The following is a 26,816-nucleotide window of genomic DNA, read 5'->3' on the forward strand; positions in this document are numbered from 1 at the left end:
CAGATATATGTTTTGTAAATATTTTCTCTGAGCCTATGGTTTGTCTTAACAGTGTTTTTCCCAGAGATGTTTTTCTGTTTTTATTAAGTCCAGTTTATCAGTTTTTTTCTTTTATGGTTCATGCTTTTTGTGTCCTAACAAATCTTTGCCTTACCCAAGGTCATAAAGATTTTCTCCTCTGCTTTCTTCTAAATGGTTTATAGTTTTAGATGTTACATTTTGGCCTGTGATCCATTTTGAGTTTGTATGTGTGTCTTTGTATATGGTGCCGGATATAGGTTAAGGTTCTTTTGGGGCATATGGATATCTAATCGGTCTAGTTAGTACCATGTGTTACCAACCTTTCTCTTGAATTACCTTGGAACCTTTGTCGAAAATCACTTGTTCATTTACGTGTGGGTCTTTCCTCATGCTTTTTGTTTGACAGGCTCTGCCAGAACACGAGGATGAGATCCCGGACACAGTACGGACTGTACAGCTCATTAAAGATCTGGCTAGGGAGATCCGCCTGGTGGAAGTAAGAAGCATGGGAGCAGGGGAGGTGTTTGGGAAGGGCTTGAGGCTCAAGTGGCAGGTCAGGCCTCTGCACTTGACATAAGGGCTTAGGGGAAGGGTTGGGAAGGCCCAACCAAGGACTCTATTCATTCATTTATTTATTAATTCAAACATCATGTGCTTTAAGTGTGCTATACATTGGGTTAGGTGCTTAAGATACATAATACAATGCCTACCCACAAAGAACTCACAGTCTAGTAGGGGACCCGGCAAAGTTAACCTGTCTAAGCCTCGTTTCCTCATCTCTAAAGTGAGTATAATTATACCTACTCAGGGGTTGTTAAAAGGATTAAATAAGGTCATATAGGTTGAGCATTAATTATAGTGTTTGGCACACAGTTGGTTCTCAGTAAATTCTGATGGTGGGTCATGATATTGGGTGGTGGAAGTCATAATAGTAGTTATTGTTGTTATTAATATTTTGATTCAGTCTCTGCATTCTACAAAATGACAGTTCTCCCGGGTTGAAGATGATTACAAAGCCATGTTTCAACAGGTGGCATATACCACGAGGCAGTAAGGTGTAGTGGTAAGAGACTCAGAGAAACTTGGGTTCTGGTTCCTGCTCTGTCACTTGAAAGCCTTTCAGAGCCTCAGTATCCTTATCTGTAAAGTGGAGATAACTCCACCTTTTCAGAGTTTTGTTAGAATTCAGAGCTAATGTATGTAGAGCCCCTCGCACAGTGCCTGGCAGAGTAAGTACTCAATAAATGTGAGCCATTGTTATTAGTAGACTTTGCAGCAAAGAGAGAACTCAGTGTGGGCTGGTGAAGTAGCAGAGGCACCAGAGGAGAATGGGACTTGAGGAAGTTTAAATTTTCCTTCAGCTCAGAAGCTGTAAAGTTCCATTTAGCACTAAATCCATGCTGAAGGGTAGTCAGAGTGAGCTACTGGGAAGTTGGGCTTCTAGCCTCACCGCTTACAGCATGTTTTACTGCCTAGAGCACAGCTTACATGGTCCACCTCCTACCTCATTTTCCTTCACTCCCGTTTGTCAAAATCCTTCAGGTTTAATTAAAAGGCCTACCCTTTTCCCAGCTCTTCCCACTTAAATCAATTTTGTATACACAGAACTTTGGAGTTCTTGGAAGAGGACTTAGTGATGGATCATATCTGATCCACTGGCTTTCAAATATTTTAAATAAGATTTTACTTGGAAGTCTAATATATACAATCAGTCAAAGCACAGCTGCTGTGAATAAGATGAAGGTGAGAAGCTTAGAGCTCCACTAGGTCCTCTTGTTTGCCTCCTATCTCCCTCCAATCCTCAGGGCTCCTCCCAATAAGCTGAAAGGAGCCACAGGACATCTTTGCAAACCACCTATCTAGTCTAATTATTTAATTTTACAGCTGAGTAAACAGAGCCCCGAGTGGTCAGATTACTTATCTGAGACCACAGAGGTAGCTAGTAGCAGAATTCAGATGAGAACCTCTCTCTTTCTCTCAAATCCTGCAGTCCTTAGAGTTGGAACCACCAGTTTACTCAATTATTTTGTCTCATATCAGCTGCTCTTGGAGACTTTTCTCTCCAGTTTTTAAATATATTTTTATTGTTGATAGTATTACAGATATATCCCATTTCCCCTACCTCTGCCCCCTTCCTCCCAGCCCCTACCCACTTCTCTTCAGTTTTGACAATAATGCTGGGTTTTTCCTCTGCTCATCTTCTCTATATTCATCAATGGCTGGGTAAAGAAATGCCACCCAGTAATTCTTGATGACTTATTGTGCGAAAACTAAGGTGTGCATATGTGGAGCATCTGTAAGCCACTTCCATAGCCGTGCCGCCAGTGCCATGAATGGACCTCTGCTCTTAGCAGAGAGAACCCTTGAGTAAGCTCTAACCCCCTTGTGTACTAACACTCTTGTAGGATATCTTCCAACAGAAGGTTGGGAATACGAGCAATATCTTTGGGATGCAGAGGATCTTCCCAGCCGGCTCCACTCCCTTAACCAGGCCAGCCCATCCCACTTCAATAGCCATATCCAGGCTGTCACTGCCCTCCAAAACTGGTTCAAAGAAGAAAGGCCTGAAGCCCAAGGAACTCTTCAAGAAGGCTGAGCGAAAGGGCAAGGAGAGCTCAGCCTTGGGGCCTGCTGGCCAATTGAGCTATAATCTCATGGACATATACAATCATCAGGCAATGAAGACAGGCTCTTCCCAGAAAGCAAAGGTGGGTGCTGGCCCATGGGTTCAGCCCAACCCTTTTGTGTCCTTTGGAAGAGCAGAGCATCAAAAGGACAGGCTATCCTGTTTTCCCACGTCCCTTAGGGCCCCTGGTGTTTGGCTACCAGTCCCACTACTTTAATAGGCATTTATTGAGACCTTGTCTATGCTGGGCACTGTGATAGGTGCTATAGATGTAACCTTCAAGAGGCTGACAGGCTAGTGAGAAAGATAGGCATAAAAAATGAGTGCAATGAAGTGTTGTAGATACCACAGTCGGGTGTGTGTGGGACCCTAGGACTCAGAGGGTGATGATTCTATCTGGGTAGGGGCAATGGTCAGGAGCTCTTCTCAGAAAACATGACACAAGCTGAATCTTGAAATGCTTGGATGAGAATGACATTTGAGAACATGCTCCGTGAGTGTCAGGTTGGAGTCTTATACAGGTCCTTGAGAAAAGCTCTCATCCAGGGCGCCGCCTTGCTTCAAGATTGTGGAGCCTTCTATGGGTATGTGAAGGTGTTCCCCCCTCTTTTTAGGGAACATGCTTTATAAAATTGATAGGCTTTTCCCTGAGCCAGCCATTCTCAACCTCCTACTCCTGTGATCATTTGGGGTGCGGAGTGGGGAGTGGGACAGTGTAGTAGAAGGCCTTCGTTCAGGTGGTTTTGACAGTGAACTAAACCAGTGAAACTGGAGGGAACTGGCCATCCTGATTCACATGGGAGACCCAGACAGGTGAGGTGACAACTGAGCTCCTCTTCTGCAGTTCAACATCACTGGTACCTGCTTGAATGACTCAGATGATGACTCGCCAGACTTGGACGTTGATGGGAATGAGGGTCCGCTGGCCTTATTGATGTCTAATGGCAGGTGAGAATAAACACAGATACTGGGACTGTTGGTGGCAACATGCCACTAACACAGGGCATGGAATTGGGATCTGGGACTGTAACACGGGTTGGGAGGGACTGCATCTGGAGAAATACCTAGATATTATCAGATATCATTACTTCGTTCAGAGAACCATGATTGTGTTTATGGGTAGGGAGGGGAGAGGTCTAGAATCTAATTGGCAGTCCTGAGAAAAATCTTGTGTAAGTTCTAGAAATTCCAGCCAGTCAGTGGTTCAGAACTGCTGGCAGGTATAAGAGGTAATATAGCATACTGGTTAAGAGCATTAGTTTTGTACATACCTTTTGCGATTCAATTTTTAGGAATTGATTTTGCAGAAATATTTGCACAGGTGTATACAGAGAAATGCTCACATCATTGTTTATAATAGTAATTGGAAACATGTTCATCAATTAGGGTTGGATAAATTATGGTACATCTGTAGAATAGAATACTATGCGGCTGTTAAAAAGGAATGAGTTTAATATTTATTGACATGGAGAAGTGTCCAAGGTTAAATCCTTAAGTGAAAAAAAATCAGTTTATAAAATAATATATAGGAATAGTTCCATTTTAATTTAAAAAAATGCACGTGTGTAGAAAAGCAATATACAGACTTTTCCCTTTATTTTTAGATTAAATTTATTGGGGTGACATTAGTTGACATGATCATATATTTCTTTATTTTTAATTTAACTTTTTGGAAGAGGTTTAAATTTTAATTTATACAGTTTAAAATTCAAAAAGCGTGAAAGAATACATAGTGAAAAATTTTGCTCCCACTCCTCTCTGTTCCCCAGTTCTCCTCCCCATGGACAATCATTGTCAATGATTTCCTTCCAGAGATATTTATGCACATTCACGCAAATAAATATATTATTTTATACTTGTCAACCAAACTTGTAACAGTAGTTACTTCTGGTAAGTAGGATAGGAGAGACAGGAGAGGAAATTTTCACTTCAATAGCATTTTAATTTTGTATAATGAGCATGTCTTACTTTTTTAAAAATAATTGTTAACAGAACATTTTCCCAAAGAATAAAATAAAAGCTGTTCACAACAAAAAGCATGGACTTGGGAATCAGACAATCCTGAGTTTGAATCTCAGCTCTGACATGTGTTCGTGTGTGACCATGGCAAGTTAACTAACCTGTCTGCCTCAGTGTCCTTATTATATCTATCCTATAGATAAAACTTAGGGTTGTTGGAGGACTAAATGAGGTAGTATATGTAAAGTGCTTATCAAAGGGCCTGCCACATAGTAAATGCTTAATTAATGGTAGCTCTTACAAATATAATGATGAAGTTGAAGTGAAAGATGATGATGGTGGTGATAATGGCATGGGTATGAACAGAAGCTGAGTAGGTCATCAGAAATTCTGAAACATGTGGGCAGGCAGAAGAAGATAGTAAGAGTTATCATCTGGGCACTCAGAACACCAGACAGGAGCAGTCAAGAGCCAAATACAGAGTATGTACATTGTGAGAACACAAGTGACAAGGATACCTTAATAGCTTTTTGGTAGGAAAAGGTTGTCTTCAGATCCCAAGGGTGGGTGTAGTAGGTCCACCTGGTGAGAAATAAGGGAAAAGAGAGTGTGAGAGTAGGGCACATTCTGAAAGCAGCAGAGTTATCCTTGGGATTTGAGAACCTAGTTACTAAAGAATAAGATTAGAGAGACTGTTGAGCATTGCCTTTGTCCAGAACCGATGGTTGGTCTCTGGGGAAGAGAAAATCGAGAGTCCTAAGGGTCCAGCCTGTAATGGCTATTGAGGACATGATGAGACATTTTCCCCTTCCCTACTTCTATCCCCTCCTGAAGCTGCCAGAAGCAGCTGTTAAGTTACCTACAGAGTCAAGGTATAGAAATATTTGGAGACCAGATGATATTATGTCTGGGCTTTTCTCCAAAGTAATCCAGTGTTTTGCGGAGGCTGAGGTGTAATTGAAACAAGATTGGCTGTGAAACAAGATTGATAATTGCTGGAACTTAACTGGGTGATAGGTTCATGGGAATTTGTTATACTTTTATGTTTTTGAATATATTTGACATTTTTCATAATTAGATGTTAATAAAAGATCTGGGTATAAATAGCTACCATTTACAGAGCACCCACTCTGTATCAACTTCTATCTTAGCTATTTACATACATTATTTTATTTAGTCCTCACATCAACCCTGAAGACCAGGGTTGTTATCCCTATTTTACTAATGTGGAAACTGAGGCCCCAAGAACTTCATTAGTTACATTGGGCACTCACCATGTGTCAGTCTCTGCATTAGCTTATTTAATTCTCCCAACAACTCTATGAGGTAGCAAACAGGCCAATTTAATGAGAGCCAATTAACTGAAAGCTAGTTCACCAAATGACTATTTGCTGTATATGTCAAGTATACTAATTTACCAAAAATGTTTTTTTTTAAATAATAAGATTTATTTTAGCAGTTTGTACTGGTTAATATTGTTTACCATGTATAATAGGATTATTTAAGGTACTTTTGAGTGTGTGTTTTTTTTTAACACGTTAAGCGCCCAGTCAGTCACCGGTGATGGACACTATACTTTCCGTCTGGAAGACAAAAAAGGCTGGGCGCTTAACGTGTTAACTATATATTTTTACAGCTTTTTTTGAGGTATAATTTAGTTACCATATAGTTAACCTGTTTTAAGTGTACTATTAAATGATTTTTAATAAATTTAAAGAATATGCAACCATCACTACCATACAATTTTAGAATATTTCTATCCCCAAAAAGATCCCTTATATACCCACTTATAGTCAGCCCTGGTTCCCTCCCCCCAGACCCAGCAACCACTAATCCACTTTCTGTCTGTATAGATTTGCCTTTTCCAGACACATCCTATAAACGGAGTCATACAATATGTGTATTTTTGTGTCTGGCTTCTTTCACTTAGCATAATGTTTTTTAGGTTCATCCATGAAGTAGTATGTATTATTAACTGGTTCCTTTTTATTGCTGAATAGTATTCCGTTGTATGGATGTATCACATTTTGTTTATCTGCTCACTAGTTGGTGGTCATTGGATTGATTCCACTTTGGGTTATGAATAATGGTGCTATGAGCATTTTGCATACAAATATTTGTGTGGCCATATTTTTTTTTGTTTCTTAGGAGTAAAGTTTTGGTTCATATGGTAACTGTATTTTTAACTTTTTAAGAAACTGCCAAACTTTATTCCAAAATGTACCATTTTATATTCCCACCAGCAATTACAAGTTACTCCATATACTGATTAACACTTGTTATTCTCTCTCTTTTTAATTATAGCCATTCTGATGGATATAAAGTGGTATCTCATTGTGGCTTAATTTTCATTTCCTTTAAGACTTAACAATGTTGAGCATCTTTTTGTGTGATTATTGGCCATTTGTATATCATCTTTAGAAAAAAGATATCCTGCGCATTCAATGACTAAGGTCTATTCATATCTTTTGCTCATTTTAATTGGTTTATGTGTCTTATTATAGAGTTCTAAGAGTTATTTAAATATTCTGGATACAAATACTTTCCCATATAAGTGATGTGCAAGTATTTCTTCCCAGTCTGTGGTTTATCTTTTCATTTTCTTAATAGTGTTTTTTGAAGCACAAACATTTTGAATTCTACCTAATCCCAGGTCACAAAGATATTTTCTGTTTTCTTCTAGAAGTTTTATAGTTTTAGATTTTACATTTAGACCTATGATCCATTTTGAGTTAATTTTTGAGTATGATGTGAGGTACGAATCCACATTTCTTTGCATGTGATAGCCAGTTTTCACCTTTGTTGAAAAGACCATCCATTCCCAACTGAATTGCCTTGGGACCTTTATCAGAAATCAGTTGACCATAAACTTAAGAGTTTAATTCTAGACTTGGAGTACAGTTCCAATGACATATGTCTGTCCTTATGTCAGTATCACACTACCTGGATTACTGTAGCTTTATAGTAAATTTTGAAATTGAGTAGTATAAGTCCTCCAACTTTGTTCTTTTTCCAAATTGTTTTGGCCAGTTGAGACCTTTGTATGCTTGTATACATTTTAGTATTAGTTTACAAATTTCTTCAAAAAATCTAGCTGTATTTTTATAAGAATTGCATTGAATCTATAGATCAATTTGGAGAGAATTGCCACCATAACAATATTGAGTGTGACTGATTTTATGTTCTGTTTTCCTCTAGTACCAAGAGGGTAAAGAGCTTATCCAAGTCTCGGCGAGCCAAGATCGCAAGGAAGGCAGACAAAGCTAGGCTAATGGCAGAACACGTGATGGATGATGAATTTGACTTGGATTCGGATGATGAACTGCAGATTGATGAAAGATTGGGAAAGGATAAGACGACTCTTATAATAAGACCAAGTGTGTACCTGTTCTTTCTCTTCCCTGCTTCTTGGGCTATTATGAATTTTTTGTGCCCTTGATAGACTCCAGACATTAGTCCTGAGCTTGTTGACATTCTGATTTACCAGCTCTGTAGGCCTCCATGTAACCTTTGCTCTAGAGATTTATTTGTAAGCTAATTCCTAACCTTTCTAAATCAGTCGTCTGTCGTCATTACTTTTAGGAATATTATAGTATCATTTTCTTTCCCCTGGGTGTTTGGCTTAGATGTTCATCTTAGCTTTGTGATAAGTGCATACCTTTGTTTTCTAGAATTTCCCCGAAAGCTGCCCCGTGCGAAGCCTTGCTCTGACCCCAACCGAGTTCGAGAACCAGGAGAAGTTGAGTTTGATATTGAGGTAGGAGCCTGCCCTGTGTTTAGTCTTCTGCTCATTCTGGTTATAGAGACAGAAGGCAGATATTGTCATTCTACTTGGGGAGGAAGAAGATATCCTGTGTATTCAGTAACTACGGTATTTGTTAAGTGAAAGATTGTATACTAAGTGCTGCTGAGCATATAAATGGAAGATTATAATTTAGTTAAAATATTTAAAAGTCTTTAATACAGAGTAGAATAAAAGCAGTGTGAGGTAGCAGAAAGAACATCTGATTTGGAATATCTGATTGTGATCTTGCACAAACTATTTAACTTCACTGAGCCTTAGTTTCACTATCTGTAAAATGGGAGTTATACTACCTACCTCACAAAGATGCTGTGGGAATGAAGATGAAAGAATGAATATTCTGTTTATACTAGTTTATACTTGGTGCTCAGAAGATATTAGTTTCAGAAGTGAGACTGTCATTGGGCACTTATCTGACCAACCCTTGGCAGCTAAGGTAATATCCTTTTTTCCCAACAGGAGGACTATACAACAGATGAGGACATGGTAGAAGGGGTTGAAGGCAAGCTTGGGAATGGGAGTGGAGCTGGTGGAATTCTTGATCTGCTCAAGGCCAGCAGGCAGGTGGGGGGACCTGACTATGCTGCCCTCACGTGAGTACTGGCTTTGATCTCCCCTTTCCAAGGCAATCAAACAACATACCCTCACCTCCCACTCAAAGGGCTGAGGCCGCCAGTCAGCAAACATTTATCAAGCTATTATTTAAAGGGACAAAGAATTAGCCAGGGCATTTGGACTGAAAGAATAAAGTAGACATGAAATCTGCCCTAAGAAACTTAAGGTCAGAGAGAGAGAGAGGAGAGAGAGAGAGAGAGGCTATATAGACATCAAGGGGAATCAGTTTTGGGAAGTTGGAAGAGGGGCTGGAAGAGACAAGGAAGGAGAACTGGATCTTTTAAAAAACAAAAAAAGGAAAGAATGCAGCATGGATGAACATGGAGGGAGATGCGCCCCTCTTTTTGCCATCTTGCATGCTGTCTGTGGAGACTCTTGAAGCAAGAAGGACTGGCCTTTTCATGAAAACAGTCTGTGATACTATCTGGATCCTTTATTGATTTCTGGTTTTTCACCTGGGATGATTCTCTTCCTCCTCTCACCCTGACCCCTCAGCTTTTGGCCCTCCTCCCTGACTATTCTGATGACTAATTTCCATTGTCGACTAAAGAAACTACCTAAGCATTTCTCCTCTGTCCCTTGCAGCGAGGCCCCTGCCTCTCCTAGCACTCAGGAGGCCATCCAGGGCATGCTGTGCATGGCCAACCTGCAGTCCTCATCGTCCTCCCCAGCTACCTCCAGCCTGCAGGCCTGGTGGACCGGGGGGCAGGACCGAAGCAGTACGAGCTCCAGCAGTGGGTTGGGTACAGTGTCGAGCAGTCCTGCTTCCCAGCGCACCCCAGGAAAGCGGCCCATCAAGCGGCCAGCATACTGGAGAACCGAGAGCGAGGAGGAGGAGGAGAATGCCAGTCTGGATGAACAGGACAGCTTGGGAGCATGCTTCAAGGATGCAGAGTATAGTAAGCTGAACACTTGAGTGTAGGCCAGAAGGGTTCCCCCACCCCAGTCTCAATCCCAATCTCAGTCCAGGACAGCCGAGCCATATTTTCTTTATCTGTAAAATGGGGCTATCTCACAGGTTGATTTAAGAATTAGAGATGATGCTTGTACAGAGCACCTGACATACTGTCTTGCTCATGGTGGTCCTCAAAAATTGATAGCTGTTATAATTAGCTATCATTCACTTTTAGTCCAACCTTCCCTGCTGGTGACTTTTTTCCCTCTTGCCTATTTCACTTCCATCACCTGTATTTTTTTGTGTGTTCTATGTCATTCCGTTCATCCCTATCAAAAGTATATATAATAACCTTTTCGTGGGCTTTTTACATGACTCATGAGATGACTCATTTTTGTAAGCTAAGATTTATTGAGTACTTCAGTGTATAAAGCACTTTTTTGTATAGTATAGCTGACATTAATGTAGGCTTTTGTTTTAATACTATTTTTTTAAATTAGTGCTATTGACCCAAATTAGAACAAGACAGAGAAAGTAAAAGTTACTTTTTTTAAAAAATATATTTTATTGATATTTTACAGAGAGGAAGGGAGAGGGATAGAGAGCTAGAAACATCGATGAGAGAGAAACATCGATCAGCTGCCTCCTGCACACCTCCCACTGGGGATGTGCCCGCAACCAAGGTACGAACCTGGAATCGAACCTGGGACCCTGGAGTCCGCAGGCTGACACTCTATCCACTGAGCCAAACCGGTTTCGGCAGTAAAAGTTACTTTTGACTAACACTCATTCGCCTAAGGTTATCTGAGCCAGGTGACCTTTGTTATCAGTTTGATTTACACCTTTCATTTTCTTGTGTTTATACCTGCATGTAGCTATAAATAGATAAAGGTGTAGTGCTGTTTAGTGTCTATGGTTCTAAAGCTTGCTTGGCTATCTTTCAGTATCAGTTCCTAGAGATCTACTTCATCAATAATATTGAGATATACCTCCTGCATAGTAGTCTTATAGCATAGCTGTACCATAATCTGTTTAGCCATTTCCTACTGATTAACATTCAGGTTGTTTCTAATATTTTCCTATTTCTAACAATGCTTCAATGAAAATTCGTATAAATAACCTTTAGAGCCCATGTGCCAGCTAACATTTCTCTAGGGCAGCTAGACATGCTGGGTTGAAGGGTATGTACAAAATAAATGTTAAGAGTGCCAAATCCCCCTCCAAAATGGCCAGTATATGAGTAGTGTATGAACCAAACCTGTCTCTCCACAGACTTATCAGTAGTGGATGTTACCAGCCTTTTTTATTTTTGCCAATCAGAGGGCAAAAAATGGTGTCTCAGTTTGTTTTATGTTTATTGGCTCTTCTTTATTTCTTTTCTGTGAATTATCTATTCAGTCCTTTATCCATTTTTCTATTAGGATGTTTTTTTTTTCTTATTGATTTGTGAGTTCTTTATTCTACATTTGTTGGAGTATTTTTAATATATTCTTTTTTTTTTGACTTGTGTTTCCTACTTACTGTTTTTATTAATATATTCTTGAAGTGTTGAAAAATATTTTCTTTTTGTCTGTTGCTTGTATTTTAATTTATTTATGGTATCTTTTAGCATATAGAAGATTTCAGTTTTTACATAGTCATCTTTACCATTTTTTTGTATATTATGGCTTGTGTAAGAAGATTTTCTTATATTTCACCTAAAACTTGTATAGAAGTTAAAATTTTAGCTTTTTTTCTAGAAGCAAGTTTTGTGAATTGTGGGAGGTAAGAATGTAACTTATTTTTTTTCCATATGGGTAGTCATTTGCCCCAACACCATTTATTGACTAGTTCATCATTATCCCCCTGATTTGACGTTCCACTTTTGTCATAAACTGAATTCCCCTGTAAATCTAAATATTTTTTTCTACTCTTTATTCCAAGTTCTGTCCCTTAATAGCTATGTGACCTTTAGCAAGCTAGTTAGCCTCTCTGTACCTACCTCATATAGGTTGTTGTGGGGTTAAAATGAATTAATATACATAAAGCACTTAGAACATTGCCTAGCACGTGGTAAGTGCTGTGTGTTAGATATTATTATTATTCTGTTCCATAAAATCATTTTGTTTGTTCCTGTGGCAATAACACACAGATTAGTTACTATAGGTCTTGTGTCTTGTAAGGCAAATCCCTTCTGCAGAACTTGCTTTGGACCAGAGGAGACCACAGAAGCTCATCAAGCCCATCATCTCTGTTCTGAGCTGTGATTGGTCTTGGTGGCGTGCCAAGTTCCTTGGCCACCCATTCTACTTTCAGCAGATAGTTACATCCACCTACAGCCAAGACATCCAGAGCTGGTCTTACTAGTCCCCTCAGAACAAACAGCTTCGTCAGCCTCTGCTTTCCCATACTTTCCCTGCTCCTGCTTTGCCCAGCAACACTAGAAAGGCAGTTTAACAAGGAGATGCCAACCTACTTGTTCTTATTTTTCCAGAATTTCTAGGCCATTATTGAGCTTTTTTTTATTCCAGATGGATTTTAGAATCAGCTTTTCAAATTTTATGAAAAATCCTATTAGGATTTTTTATTAGGATTTCGTAGTATTTGTGGATTAATTATGGAGACTGACATCTTTCATCAGAGACTTTTCTGCTACAATGGAATGTATGCAACCATTACCCCTCTCTGTTTCCTGAAAAACATCACATTCTGAAAATTTGTAAAATAATAGAGCTTGCAAGAAAAAGAGGGTTAAGGGCACACCCCTCAAAATCTCTTTGGCTTTGAAGCCAAAACACTGACCCAGATAATGATGCTCCTAATACTAATCCTTGCTCAGTTAGTGCCCATTGGAATTTGCACCCAGCATCAGAGTCAGTGGATCTTTTGAAGCCTTAAACCCTGGGCTTGGGCTTCTTTCTTCTAGGTGTAGGTTCTTGAGGGTATTTGCTTAAGGTAGATACCAGCTTCATCAAATTAAAATGTGATCCAGGGCCTGGTTTTCAGCAGTCTTTTTTTAAACACAGGGGAAGTGTCTTCACTTCTTCATCTGCTCTTTCAGCCATCCTTCTCTCCTACCAGAGCTTAATTTTGTAAAAAACAGAGCCACCATTTACTCTTTTCTGATGGGAGGCACTATTGCATGATTTTTGTCACTTGTCTGTAGATCATCTGTTGCGAAGGCTTTATCTGTAATTGTGAGAAAATTCACCGCTAATTGATTATCTTAAAGTGTACAATTCAGTAGCATTTAGTGCATTCACAGTGTGGTACAACTACTACCCCTCTCTCTTTCTTTTTGATTGATTGATTGGTTGGTTGGTTGATTGATTGCTTGATTTTTAGTGAGAGAGAGAGAAATATTGATTTGTTGTTCCATTTATTTATGCATTCATTGGTTGCTTCTTGTATGTGCCTTGACTGGGGATCAAACCCATAACCTTAGCGTATTGAGCTACCCAGCCAGGGCCCAAGATATTTTCATCATCCTAGAAAACACTGTATTCATTAAGTAATTGTTCCCCATGTTCCTTTCCCTTTATTCCCTAGTAACCACTAATCTACTTTCTGTCTATAAGTATTTACCTATTATATCTATATATATAAAAAGCCAGCAACCAGAACGCAGTAACGACGGAATGACAGGTCACTATGATGCCCACTGCAGCCAGTGAATCAGCTGGATCGGGAGTTGGGGCCGGCTGGCCAACATCCCGAGGCCCCTCCCTCTGGCTGGCCCCGCCCCTGATGGGCCCCCACTACCTCGATCGACCCACACCCCCTACCCCCGGCTGGTCCCAACCCTGATGGCTGGCTGGCCAACCTCCTGCAACCCCTCCTCCCACCCAGCCCCACCCCATCAGGGGCAGGGCCGGCTGGCCAACCACCCATGGCCCCTCCCCCAGGCTGCTGGCTCCCGATTGGCCCCCCAGACCCCATTCGGGGGCAGGGCCGGCTGGCCCACTGTCCACAGCCCGTCCCCAAGGCTGGCCCTGCCCCTGATCAGGGGTAGAGCCGGCCAGCCAACCACCCATGGCCCCTCCCCCAGGCCGCTGGCCCCCGATTGGTCCTCTGGACCCCATTCGGGGGCAGGGCCAGCCAGCCCACTGCCCACAGTTGGCCCCACCCCCACTCAGCCCCCACCACCCTGATTGGCCCGCAGCCTCTCCCCCCAGCCAGCTCCGCCCCCGATCGCTCCCCCCACCAATCAGGGGCAGGGCCATCTGGCCCACCGCCCATAGCCCCTCTCCACAGCCGGCTCTACTCCCAATTGGCCCCCCCACCCCAATCAGGAGTGGGGCTTGCTGGTCAATCACCCGCGGCCCTCCCCCCAGCTGGCCTGGCCCTGATTGGGCCCCAGTCGGGGTGGGTCAGCTGGCCAACCTCCCACCGTCTCTTCCTCCTGACAGGCCCAGCCCTGATCTGCCCCGATTGGGGCTGGGCCAGCCAGACCCCACCCGTGCATGAATTTGTACACTGAGCCTCTAGTATCATATAAAAGTAATCATATAATATGTGACCTTTTGTGTCTGGCTTCTTTAACTTAGCATAATGTTTTCAAGGTTCATCTAAGTCAGGCGTCCTCAAACTACGGCCCGCGGGCCGCATGCAGCCCGCCAAGGACATTGATCCCGCCCGCCGGGTGCCGCTGCCTGTCCTGCTTAGCAGCCGACTCATCCTGGGCCTGCAGTGTGCATAGGAATTTGTTCATAGTTTTTTTTTAACTATAGTCCAGCCCTCCAATGGTCTGAGGGACAGTGAACTGGCCCCCTGTTTAAAAAGTTTGAGGACCCCTGATCTAAGTTGTGGCATGCGTCAGCATTTTGTTCCTTTCTATGGCTGAATAGTATTTCATTGTATGGATATGCCACAATTTGATTATTTACTCATCTGCTGATGGGCATTTGAGTTATTTTTACCTTTTGGCTATTAATAATACTGCTAAACACAATTGTGTGCATTTTTCTGTGTGGACATATGTTTTTATTTTTCTTGGGAATATACCTAGGATAGAATTCCTAGGTCATATGGTAATTCTATATTTTACTCTTTGAGGAACCACCAAACTTTTTCACAATGACTGCAAGAGAATTGTCACCTTAGGTATATTCAGTTTTCTAATCTATGTACATAGTATGTCCCTCCATATTTAGTTGTTTATTTTTTATTTTATTTTATTTTTTTTTATTTTATTGATATTTTACAGAGAGGAAGGGAGAGGGATAGAGAGCTAGAAACATCGATGAGAGAGAAACATCGATCAGCTGCCTCCTGCACACCTCCCACTGGGGATGTGCCCGCAACCAAGGTACATGCCCTTGACCGGAATCGAACCCGGGACCCCTCAGTCCGCAGGCCAATGCTCTATCCACTGAGCCAAACCGGTTTTGGCCATATTTAGTTGTTTAAACATTTATTGCATCAGTTTTTTATAGTTTTCAGCATACAGATCCTGCACATTTTGTTAGATTTATCCCTAAGCTCTGTATTCTTTGGTGATATTGGAAATGGTACCTTTTTTAAACCTTGGTTTCCAATTGTTTATCACTAGTGTGTGTGTGTGTGTGTGTGCGCGTATGATTGATTGATTTTTGTGTGTTTTCCTTATATCTTGAAAACTTGGTAAACTCAATCTAGTTGTTTTGGTGTATTCTTTTCCCTTTTGTATATATTACCATGTCATGTGCCAGTAGGGACAAATTTTATTCCTTTCTTTCCAATCTGTATGTAATTTTTTCTTTTTGCCTTTTTGTTCTAGCTAGCATTTCAAACACAGTGTGGTAAGAAAGTGAACACCCTTGCCTTGTTCCCAATTGAAGAGGAAAGCATTCAGTCTTTGCACTATTATGATGTTAGCTATAGGTTCTGAGGTTAAGAAAGTTCACTTCTTTTCTTATTTTGTTGAGAGTATTTTTTTTCTGAGAGTATTTTTTAATCTTTATTGTTGAGAGTATTACAGATGTCCCCCGTTCCCCCCCTTTGCCTCCCTTCACCTGGCTCCCACCCCCCCCCAGGCCTTCCCCACACTATTGTCTGTGTCCATGGCCTATGCATATAAGTTCTTTGGTTCATCTCTTCCTACCCCCCTTCCCCCCTTCCCTCTGAGATCTGGCAGTCTATTCCATGCATCCATGCCTCAGGACCTATTTTGTTCATTAGATTCCACATGTAAGTAAGATCATATGGTATTTGTCTTTCTCTGACTGGCTTATTTCACTTACCATAATAATTTCCAGGTCCATTCATGCTGTCGCAAAGAGTAAGAGTGTCGCCTTCTTTTTTTTTTTTTTTTTTAAATCCTTACCCAGGGATATATTTTCCATTGATTTTTAGATATAGTGGAAGGGAGGGAAAGAGACAGAGAGAGAAACATCTGTGTGAGAGAGACACACATCGATTGGTTGCCTCCCATATGAGCCTGACCAGGGCCAGGTATCGAGCCTGAAACCGAGGTATATGCCCTTGACCAGAACCGAACCCAGAACCCTTCAGTTCACAGGCTGACGCTCTATCCACTGAGCTAAACCTGCCAAGACCATTTTTAATTTTTTTAAAATACATTTTATTGATTTTTTACAGAGAGGAAGGGAGAGGGATAGAGAGTTAGAAACATCGATGAGAGAGGAGCATCGATCAGCCGCCTCCTGCACACCTCCTACTGGGGATGTGCCCGCAACCAAGGTACATGCCCTTGACCGGAATTGAACCCGGGACCCTGGAGTCCACAGGCCGACGCTCTATCCACTGAGCCAAACCGGCTAGGGCCGTTTTTAATTTTAATTTTAATTTTAATTATTTTATTTTATTTTTATTTTTTTATTTTTTTCATTAAGGTATTATATGTGTACATATCTTACCATTGCCCCCCCCCCACCCCACTCCCATACATGCCTCACCCCCCAATGTTTTGCATCCGTTGGTTACTCTTATATACATGCATATAAGTCCTTCAGTTGATCTCTTATTTCCCCCACCTCTCCCTAACCTTACCGCTGTAATTTGACAGTCTGTTTGATGCTTTACTGCCTCTGTATCTATCTTTTTGTTCATCAGTTTATAAATGTTTTTCATTATCCCCAAATGAGTGAGATCATGTGGTATTTTTCTTTCATTGACTGGCTTATTTAACTTAGCATAATGTTCTCTAATTCCATCCAGATGCCTACAAATGGTAGTAATTCCTTCTTTTTTATCCGTTTTTAATTTTTAGAGGAAACTCCATATTGTTTTCTACAGTGGCTGCACCAGTCTGCATTCCCACCAGTGGTGCACTAGGGTTCCTTTTTCTCCATATCCTCTCCAGCACTTGTTTGTTGACTAATGGATGATAGCTATTCTGACAGCTATGAGGTGATAACCTCATTGTTGTTTTAATTTGCATCTCTCTGGTGATTAGAGACTTTGAGCATCTTTTCATATGTCTACTAGAGGCCCGATGCACGAAATTTGTGCAAGGGGCTTGGCCCTTGCAGCCACAGCAGCTTGCCTTGGCCCTCGCAGCCGCAGCTTCGTCCAGAAGGACATCCAGAAGGTCGTTCTGCTGTCCAGTCTAATTAACATATTACACTTTTATTATTATAGATTGGCCAACTCTATGTTCTAGAAAGAGGTGGGAGACTGAATTTCTCTGATGAAGTAAAATTCTAGAGAAATTTGAAGCTGGTCATTAGGAGGAAGTTTTCAATCTCACTTTGCTTCTCTTTTAGGTTTAGCCACAGCAGCACAGTTTGACCTCATCAGTAGGACCTTTCTAGACCACTTTCCCCTTAAATTCTATAGGTGTTGCATGAGGATTGTAAGGAGAGTGTGATAAAACTGGATGTTTGTATATATTTGTATAGTATGAGATGCTTATATATGTGTGTTTTGATATCCAGAACATTCCGTTCCAGTAATCTTGTTCCTAATTCAGCCAAGTAGGCTTTTTGTTCCCTTTTTGTGAATAATGTGTGTACCATTCTTTTTTCATTAATTCAAAAAACACTTTCTGAGCACCTCCTCTGCATTATGTTAGGCTCCCTTTGTTTGAAATCAAACAGTACATTTCCCTGTCTTCCTGGTAAATTGGGGGTGACAGGTTTACTAATTATCTCTTAAGCACTATATAATAACTACAGTGAGGGTATGCACAGGATACTATGAAGTGTTGAGGAGGCATCTGAATCAGATTAGGAGAATGAGGGAAAGCTTTAGGGAGTGAATCTAGAGCTGAATTTTGCAGGGTCAGTAAAGTAACTCATGAAATTACTCACTAAATGGATGTTGGGTGAGTGAGTCAGAATTAGATGATGCTGGAGAAGGACATTTGCAGCAGGGGTGCAAAGGTAGGAAGGCATGAAAAGTATGTGGCTCATTCAGGGACTCCTCTAGTTGAATATGGATTAAGTAAAGGGTCCGCTTTTGGGGGAGTGGTAGGAGCTGAGTTGTAGGTATCCTTCTGTTTTCACCCTTCTGGATGAGATCTCAGTTTACCTTGCTTTTCCCTCTCACTATAGTTTACCCTTCCCTGGAATCTGATGACGACGACCCTGCTTTGAAATCTCGACCCAAGAAGAAGAAGAATTCAGATGATGCTCCATGGAGTCCTAAAGGTGACGTAGTATTATGTCCTTAAATGGTGTGGGGGTGGTTAGGGGACAAATAGGCTGGAGGTAGGTGGGATATTAATTATAGGAAGACATGATTCAGTCACTCATTTGTTTATTTAGCAAACTGTGCCTGTTGTGTGCCAGGTATTAGGTGCTGGAGCAAAAATGATCAATGAGACACAGTTCATGCACTCAGTTTAGCAAAGCCAGAGGTAATGGAGCACTTTGCTTCTGATATTATATGGCTTAAAATGAAATGAAGAAGACCTTCAACAGTTTTTAGCAAGCAGTCTAAGGCTTCTGAGAGAGTATTCTGCTACCATCATCATATCCTTTGGTAATACTAATGTCAAAGGAGGGAAGTTATGCTGACTATTGAGCTCTGCAAGGCCCAAGACTCCTTAGACCAGTGGTCGGCAAACTGCGGCTCGCCAGCCACATGCGGTTTGCCGCTCTGTTGACTAATGAGTTTGCTGACCACTGACCTAAGCATTTAAAAGAGGAACACTGTGGCTCAGTAGTTGAACTCCGACCTGTGAACTAGACAGTGGTCGGCAAACTCATGTGGCTCGCGAGCCGCAGTTTGCCGACCACTGCCTTAGACTTTCACCTGTACTCGCTGAGAGGCCATCTTTGAGAAAAGAAGAAAATGATCATTGAGTTGGACATGGAATTTAGAGGATAATAAAAGTATTTTATTCATCTTACTGGTCAGGTGGTTTTCACATTGGAGGGTGTCAGTTAGCTTTTGCTGCTTATCCAGCTACCCAAAACTTAGTGGCTTAGAACAACAGCAGTTGATCATTTCTCATCATTCTCTAGATTAAAAAAAAATCTTAAGTGGTTCTCTAAATTGATCTGCTGTTCTGGACCATCTTGACTGGGGCTGGATGATCTGCAGAGGTCTGCCTCAGGTGTCTGGGACCTAACTTGGGTTGGGCTGGGGCCTCTTTCTCTGTGGTCTTTCATCGACAAGTATTTTTCTCAAGGTAGCAAGCACAAGGGTATCCAGCATCAAGAGAGGACAAGCCCCAATGTGCAAAGACTCTTCAAGACTCGGCTTGTGTCATGTTTTCTATTGTTCCATTGACCAAAGCAAGTTACATGGCCAAGCCTTGATTCCAGGAGAAGTAGATTCCACCTCCTGAAAGGGAGCTGCAAAATTCTTCTGCATACAAGGAGATGTGAGCAAATTGAGGTCATTACTACAGTAGACCATCACAGAGGGTGCTGGCATCTCAGTACCTAGGTTTCCCCAGGAAATAAAGGGCCTGCTCTCCTCACCCAGCCTTATCTGAGTCGGGTGTTTGCTTGGCTTTGGGGGTGTGAAGTGGCAAGGCAGCCCTGGAAAGTGTTCTCTTGGTGTGTCAATCAGCAAGTATTTATTTTTTTCTTTCCTTAGGCCTATTTTCTGATTTTATTTTCTCCTATAGTTTCTGACTTAAGAGCATAATAGAAAATTTGGAAACTATAGAACATAGAGGGAAGTATAAAAAGAAACCACCCATGATTCTGCCACCCAGAAGCAACCACTGTTAATGTGTTGATATATTTCCTTCTAGTTTTTTTCTTGTGCATTTTTCTTTTTATGATTGAAATCACATTATATATACAATCATATATCCTACTTTAAAATTATTTTGCCCTTTATTCAAAATAATGTGTGTATCTGGTAGTAAATCAAATAATAGAGGAGTTTAGGATGAAATGCAGTTGTCTTCTTCCTCTGTTTTTCCCGCCTACAATCCCATGCCTGTGAGGGCCTCATAGTTTTCATTTTTGTTGTGGTTACCTTCAAAACTCAGTATTATAGAGTTTATAACATAATTTTTTGACTTATTAACTTAACCTGTTTCTCCTTCCATCAGATTCTGACAATCTCTCTTGATTATCCACTCTCTAAGATATAGACATTATGGCTGCTTTTTTTTTTTTAACAGCTGCTTTTAAAAAATATATTTCTTTGTTGATTTCAGAGACGAAGGACAAGGGAGAAAGAGATAGAAACATCAATGATAAGAATCATTGATTGGCTGCCTCCTGCACGCCCCCCACTGGGGATCAAGCCTGCAACCTGGGCATATGCCCTGACCAGGAATCAAACCATGACCTCCTGGTTCATAGGCCAACACTCAATCACTGAGCAACACTGGTTGGGCTGTCTGCTATTTTTTCCTCCAACCTTCTATGAGTCACATTTTTTTGTTTACATTGTCAAGGTTATTTACATTGTCTTGAGAATAGTAACTCTACATTGACTAGAGGTTGAGTGTAAAAGTTTAAAGCCAATAAATATCCTGGCCTTTTAAATTAACATCTTATCTAAAAAAGAGGGAATATGCTAATTGACCATCACTCCATCACAAAGATGGCTGAACCCACAACTGAGGCCAAGTTCCCATAAGGAGCCTTAACGAGCAATCAGCAGGGACCTGAGGCTACACCCTCCCCTGCCCCCGTGGGGCTTGACAGGGGAACTCAGGCCGCGCCCCTCACCCGGCAGGGCTTGACAGGGGACCTCAATGTGCACTTCCCGTCCTGGTGCTGGGCTAGGGGACCTCAGGCTCCTCCCCCCCTCCCAGGCACCAGGCCAGGGGACCTCAGACCACACCCCCGCCCAGCGGGGCTTGACAGAGGACCTCAGGCCGTGTCCCCCACCCAGCGGGGCTTGACGGGGGACCTCAAGGTGCACCCCCAATGCTGGGTCGGGGGAACTCAGGCCGCGTCTCCGCCCAGCGGGGCGTGACGGGGGACCTGAGGCTGTACCCCCCTGCTGATGGGGCTTGACGGGGGACCTGAGGCTGCGCCCCCCTGCTGGTGGGGCTTGACAGGGGACCTGAGGCTGCGCCCCACCACCTGGCGGGGCTTGACGGGCGACCTCAGGCCATGCCCCTCATCCAGCGGGGCTTGACAGGGCATCTCAGGCCATGTCCCCCACCTGGCGGGGCTTGACGGAGGACCTCAAGGCATGCCCCCTGCCCCGGTCTGGGCTGGGGGACCTCAGGCCACACCCCCCATCCTGGCGCCAGGCTAGGGGACCTGGGGCTATGCCCCCTGCCCGGCAGGGCTTGACAAGGGTGGGACTGGCTGGGTCTGGATCTAGCCCAGCTGTGGGCAAACTACGGCCCGCGGGCCGGATCCGGCTGTTCTATCTGGTTCTCTTGCTCTCCCCTCCGCTCCTTTACTTTGAATTTATATTAGTTCACACAAACACTCCATACATGCTTTTGTTCCGGCCCTCTGGTCCAGTTTAAGAACCCATTGTGGCCCTCGAGTCAAAAAGTTTGCCCACTCCTGATCTAGCCCAATGAGGGGGGGGGGGCAGCCAGGTCTGGGTCTCACGTGATTTTGAGGTGCATGTGGGTGGGCAGGGACTTGACTCTGGGTCCCATGATGAGCCCCAGACTCTGACAGGAGGAAGGTTTTCATATACATTTTACTAATTTTCTTTCATCTCTGACACTTCTATTATAGAGAAAGGGCAAATAGCAATATTAAATTATTTCCTCTAATTAATCCCCTTTTAATGTGCATGAATTTCGTGCACCGGGTCACTAGTTATATCATAAGCACATCCCTATGCCATTGTTTATAAATAATAGTGGTTACAAAGCATTCTATTTCATTGATATATCTAATTTACCTAACTTCTCCTTTGATGTGGGGCATTTAGCTTAGTCCCAAGTTTTCACAGTTAGTGATAACATTTGGTGTGAGCATCTTTTTATGTAAGTGTTTGTATCTCTGATTATTTACTTAGGATGGATCTCCATGAGACTCTAGATGGGCCAAAGAAAAAAAGTATATTGGTATACAGTGAAAAGTTCCTCCAGTCCCTGTTCCACAGCCTTCCAAGTTCTCATCTGGAGTCAACTACTGTTACCTGTTTCATGTTTATTCTTTCAGAGGTAGTTTATGCATATACGAGTAAACACATATATTTCTCCCTCTTTTTTTTCACTCAATTGGAAGCATACTTTATTCACTGTTATGTGCCTTTCTCACTTAACAATTACATCTTAGAGACTGTTTACACACCCACAAGCAATGCATGAGAGTGCCTATTTCCCTACACCCTTGACAATACAATTTGTTAATATGAGTGTTTTAAAAGCTCTTTATATGTATTGCCAAATTGCTTTTCAGAAAGGTTGTACTAGAGTACACTCTCACCAGCCATGTGTGAGGATATTGTTTATAAATCTTTACAGGCATTGAGCATATCAGTTAGGAATAGTATTTGCCTGTGAGTAACAGTAACCTATCAGGTATCCTTAGTGAGTGCTTATCCCCTCAGGGTCACAAGATGGCTGCTTTACCTCTGCAGAGGTCTCTGAGTTACAGTGTTGTGGGGTTTTTTGCAGTCTTTTTTTTTTTAATATCATCTTGGGTTGAAATTTTGTCACATAGCCAAGATTGTCTGCCAGACAGGCCAGGAAATGTAGTTTTTAGCTAGGTACATTTCTGTCCCACAAAGTCATGTGTTTTGTCGTAAAGCAAGAAAGGGCCCAGCCAGTGTTGCTCAGTGGTTGAGCATCGACCTATGAACCAGGAGGTCACGGTTTGATTTCTGGTCAGGGCACATGCCTGACTTGCGGGCTCGATCCCCAATAGGAGACATGCAATGATTCTCTCTCATCATTGATGTTTCTATCCCTTTTTCCCTCTCCCTGCTATCAATAAAAACTTTGTTTTTTTAAAAAAAAAGAAAGCAAGAAGGAGAAAATGATACTGGGTTGAGAACAAGCAGTCTCCACCATGATATTTTTTTGATCTTTGGTAATTCACAAGCAAACAACAGTATCTTATTAATTTTTATTTCCTTGATGTTCGTAGTAGCATTAGAATTTTTTCTTTTGTAAATTTTATTTCTGACCTTTGCCCATTTATCCATGTATGTCTCCAGGTTTTTCAAATTGCCCTTTTTATATAGTAAGGAAATAGTTATTATTTGTATACATATGTAATTTTGTTTATGGTACTTTCCCCTCATTCTATATAAAAAAACCCTGAATATTTCTTTTTTTAAAAATAAATCTTTATTCAGATTATTACAATTGTTCCTCTTTTTTCCCCCATAGCTCCCCTCCACCCGGTTCACACTCCACCCTCTGCCCTTACCCCCCCTCCGCACTGTCCTCATCCATAGGTGTACGATATTTGTCCAGTCTCTTCCCGCACCCCCACACCCCTTTCCCCCCGAGAATTGTCAGTCCACTTTCTTTCTCTGCCCCTGATTCTATTATATTCACCAGTTTATTCTGTTCATCAGATTTTTTATTCACTTGATTTTTAGATTCACTTGTTGATAGATATGTATTTGTTGTTCATAATTTTTATCTTTACCTTTTTCTTCTTCCTCTTCTTAAAGAATACCTTTCAGCATTTCACATAGTACTGGTTTGGTGGTGATGAACTCCTTTAGCTTTTTCTTATCTGTGAAGCTCTTTATCTGACCTTCAATTCTGAATGATAGCTTTGCTGGGTCGAGTAATCTTGGTTGTAGGTTCTTGCTGTTCATCACTTTGAATATTTCTTGACACTCCCGTCTGGCCTGCGTAGTTTCTCTGCACTTTACTTCCTGCAGCTCCTCTGAGTCTCAATGTGCGTTTCTCTTCCCTTCTAGTTGTAGAATTTCCACTCAGCCAGCCTTCGTGGTTCTGGATGATGTCCATTTGTCTTTTAGTTGTAGTTTTTTTTTTATTTTTATTTTTATTTTTTATTTTATTTTTTTATTTTTTTAATATATATTTTATTGATTTTTTACAGAGAGGAAGGAAGAGTGATAGATAGTCAGAAACATCGATGAGAGAGAAACATCGACCAGCCGCCTCCTGCACACCTCCCCACTGGGGATGTGCCCGCAACCAAGTTACATGCCCTTGACCGGAATTGAACCTGGGACCCTTCAGTCCGCAGGCTGACGCTCTATCCACTGAGCCAAACCGGTTTTGGCTAGTTGTAGTTTTGAAGTTGTTGTGTGAGGCAGCAAGTTCAGGTGTTTACCTATGCCGCCATCTTGGTTTCTCCAAAAACCTGAATATTTCTATATAAAAAGTTGATCTTATCCATTGTTTCCCTATTCAGACAGCAGATAATGAATACCTCTGTAGTTTTAGTTTAAATATATACATACACTGAGTGGCCAGATTATTATGATCTCTGAACACATAATAATCTGGCCACTCAGTGTGTGTGTGTGTGTGTGTGTGTGTGTGTGTGTATGTATTAGAGGCCCGGTGCATGAATTCGTGCATGGGTGGGGTCCGGCCAGCCTGGCCAGGGGGAGGGGACATGGGTAGTTGCTGGCCTGCCTGCTGGTCGAACTCCTGGTTGAGGGAACAATTTGCATATTAGCCTTTTATTCTATAGGATATACACTGAGTGGCCAGATTATTATGCATTCAGAGTTCATAATAATCTGGCCACTCTGTATATGCATGTATATTTCCGTAAATAGAAAGCTAATTTTTATCATATTTTCAAAGTGGATTCTTAACCCCAAAAGACTAAGGCCGTGGTCGGCAAACTGCAGCTCGCGAGCCACATGCGGCTCTTTGGCCCCTAGAGTGTGGCTCTTCCACAAAATACCACGGCCTGGGCGAGTCTATTTTGAAGAAGTGGCGTTAGAAGAAGTTTAAGTTTAAAAAAATTTGGCTCTCAAAAGAAATATCAATCGTTGTACTGTTGATATTTGGCTCTGTTGACTAATGAGTTTGCCGACCACTGGACTAAGGCATTCTACCAAGGGTATTCCCCTTATGCCCATCATCACTGCTATTAGCATTGTTCTAGAAGTTCTAGACAGCATAATTAGGAATGAAGCAGAAATAACCCTAACTATTGGAAATTAAGAGGCCAAATTATCATGATATGAGGCTCCCTGGCGGTAGGAACCTTATTTATTTTAGTCCTTTATTGTATCTATAGCATCTTGCACAGTGCCTGGCACATGAGAGATGTTTATTAAGTATTTGACAAATGAAAGAAATAATATGATTGTATAATTAGGAAATGCAAGAGAATCAACTCAAAAACCGTTAAAACTATTATAAGAATTCAATACATTGGGTAATTACTGAATGTAAACCAGATATCCAAAAAACAAGAATTGTTATATATCATTAATAAAACCATAATGCACTGAGAAAAAATATTCTATTGGTAATAACAATTGTATAAAATACTGAAGAATAATCTTAAGATTCTATGTGGAACCTACATGAACTTTACTGAGGAACATATAAGAAGTTATGAATAAATAAAGGTGTACTGTTTGCCTGGTTATAAAGACTGAGTATTTTAAAGGGTCATTAATTAAATGTATATGTTTAACACTATCTCAGGTCAAAATCCTAATGGAATTTAGTGGTGAAGTCATTCTGAAATTAATTTAAAAGAGTAAACAGGTATGATTAGTTTAAAGCATTTTGAAATTAAAAAGTAAATAAAAAGGAATTAGCCTTATAAGATTTAAATATACTACAGTGCTGCAATAATCATGTTACTGTGGTTACAAGAACTTGAGTAATCAGTAAATATTTTCCCTTTTTATGTTTAAAATTTTTTATTGTGAAAAATTTTAAATATACACAAAATTAGAAAGGTTAGTACTATGTATACCCAAAGATTTATCACCCATATTTAATGATGAACATTTTGCTCTATTTGCACATCCTTTTTTTAAGGCATTTTAGTGAAGTTTTGAGATATCATAAGTGTATATTTTCTTGCTGTTCTTTTAATTGTCCTATCCATTATTGAAAGTGGGGGCATTGAAGTCTCCAACTGTTGTTGAATTATGTTTCTGCCTTCAGTTCAGTCAGTTTTTGCTTCATGTATTTTGGGGCTCTTTTGTTAGGTGCACATATGTTTATAACATATCTTATTGATGGATTGACCCTTTTATCATTATAAAATGTTCCTCCTAGGTCTCTAACAACAATTTTTGTCTTAAAGTATATTTTGTCTGATATTAGTATAGCCATTCAGTTTCTCATTTGGATAATGTCTTTTTATGGTATGTCTTTTTTCATCCTTTTGTTTTTATCTGTTTGTGTCTAGAGTGTGTGTCTTGTAAACACATATAGTAGGATTATGAGTTTTTATCTATTTTGCCAATCTCTGCCTTTTAATTGGAGAACTTAATCCATTTATACTAAATTTAATAACTGACAAAGTAGGGTTTACTTTGTTCTTTTTTCTATTTTCTCTGTGTCTTATTTCTTTTTGTTCATTAATTTTTCCATTACTGCCTTCTTTTGAGTTTTTTCTACTTTCTAGTGTCCCATTTTAATTCCTATATATATATCTACAAACACACACACACAC

The 26,816-nt window shown here is 41.1% G+C and overlaps 1 protein-coding gene across 6 annotated transcripts in view; it reads left to right on the forward strand.

The window, feature by feature from the left end:
* The window catches only part of PHF8 (PHD finger protein 8), a 90,055-nt gene that overhangs the window by 49,862 nt on the left and 13,377 nt on the right, over positions 1 to 26,816 (forward strand). For 4 of the 6 annotated variants that reach the window (XM_080652436.1, XM_080652437.1, XM_080652440.1 and 1 more), the window contains 8 exons: positions 428 to 517; positions 2,427 to 2,729; positions 3,492 to 3,595; positions 7,805 to 7,983; positions 8,278 to 8,363; positions 8,868 to 9,001; positions 9,609 to 9,922; positions 18,393 to 18,488. In XM_080652436.1, coding sequence (XP_080508562.1) covers positions 428 to 517; positions 2,427 to 2,729; positions 3,492 to 3,595; positions 7,805 to 7,983; positions 8,278 to 8,363; positions 8,868 to 9,001; positions 9,609 to 9,922; positions 18,393 to 18,488 — 1,306 coding nt within the window. The remainder of the gene's footprint in view (positions 1 to 427; positions 518 to 2,426; positions 2,730 to 3,491; positions 3,596 to 7,804; positions 7,984 to 8,277; positions 8,364 to 8,867; positions 9,002 to 9,608; positions 9,923 to 18,392; positions 18,489 to 26,816) is intronic. The other 2 variants (XM_080652438.1, XM_080652439.1) reach the window with 1 other exon arrangement.

This window comes from Plecotus auritus, assembly GCF_963455305.1.
Source record: "Plecotus auritus genome assembly, chromosome: X".
NCBI lineage: Eukaryota > Metazoa > Chordata > Mammalia > Chiroptera > Vespertilionidae > Plecotus > Plecotus auritus.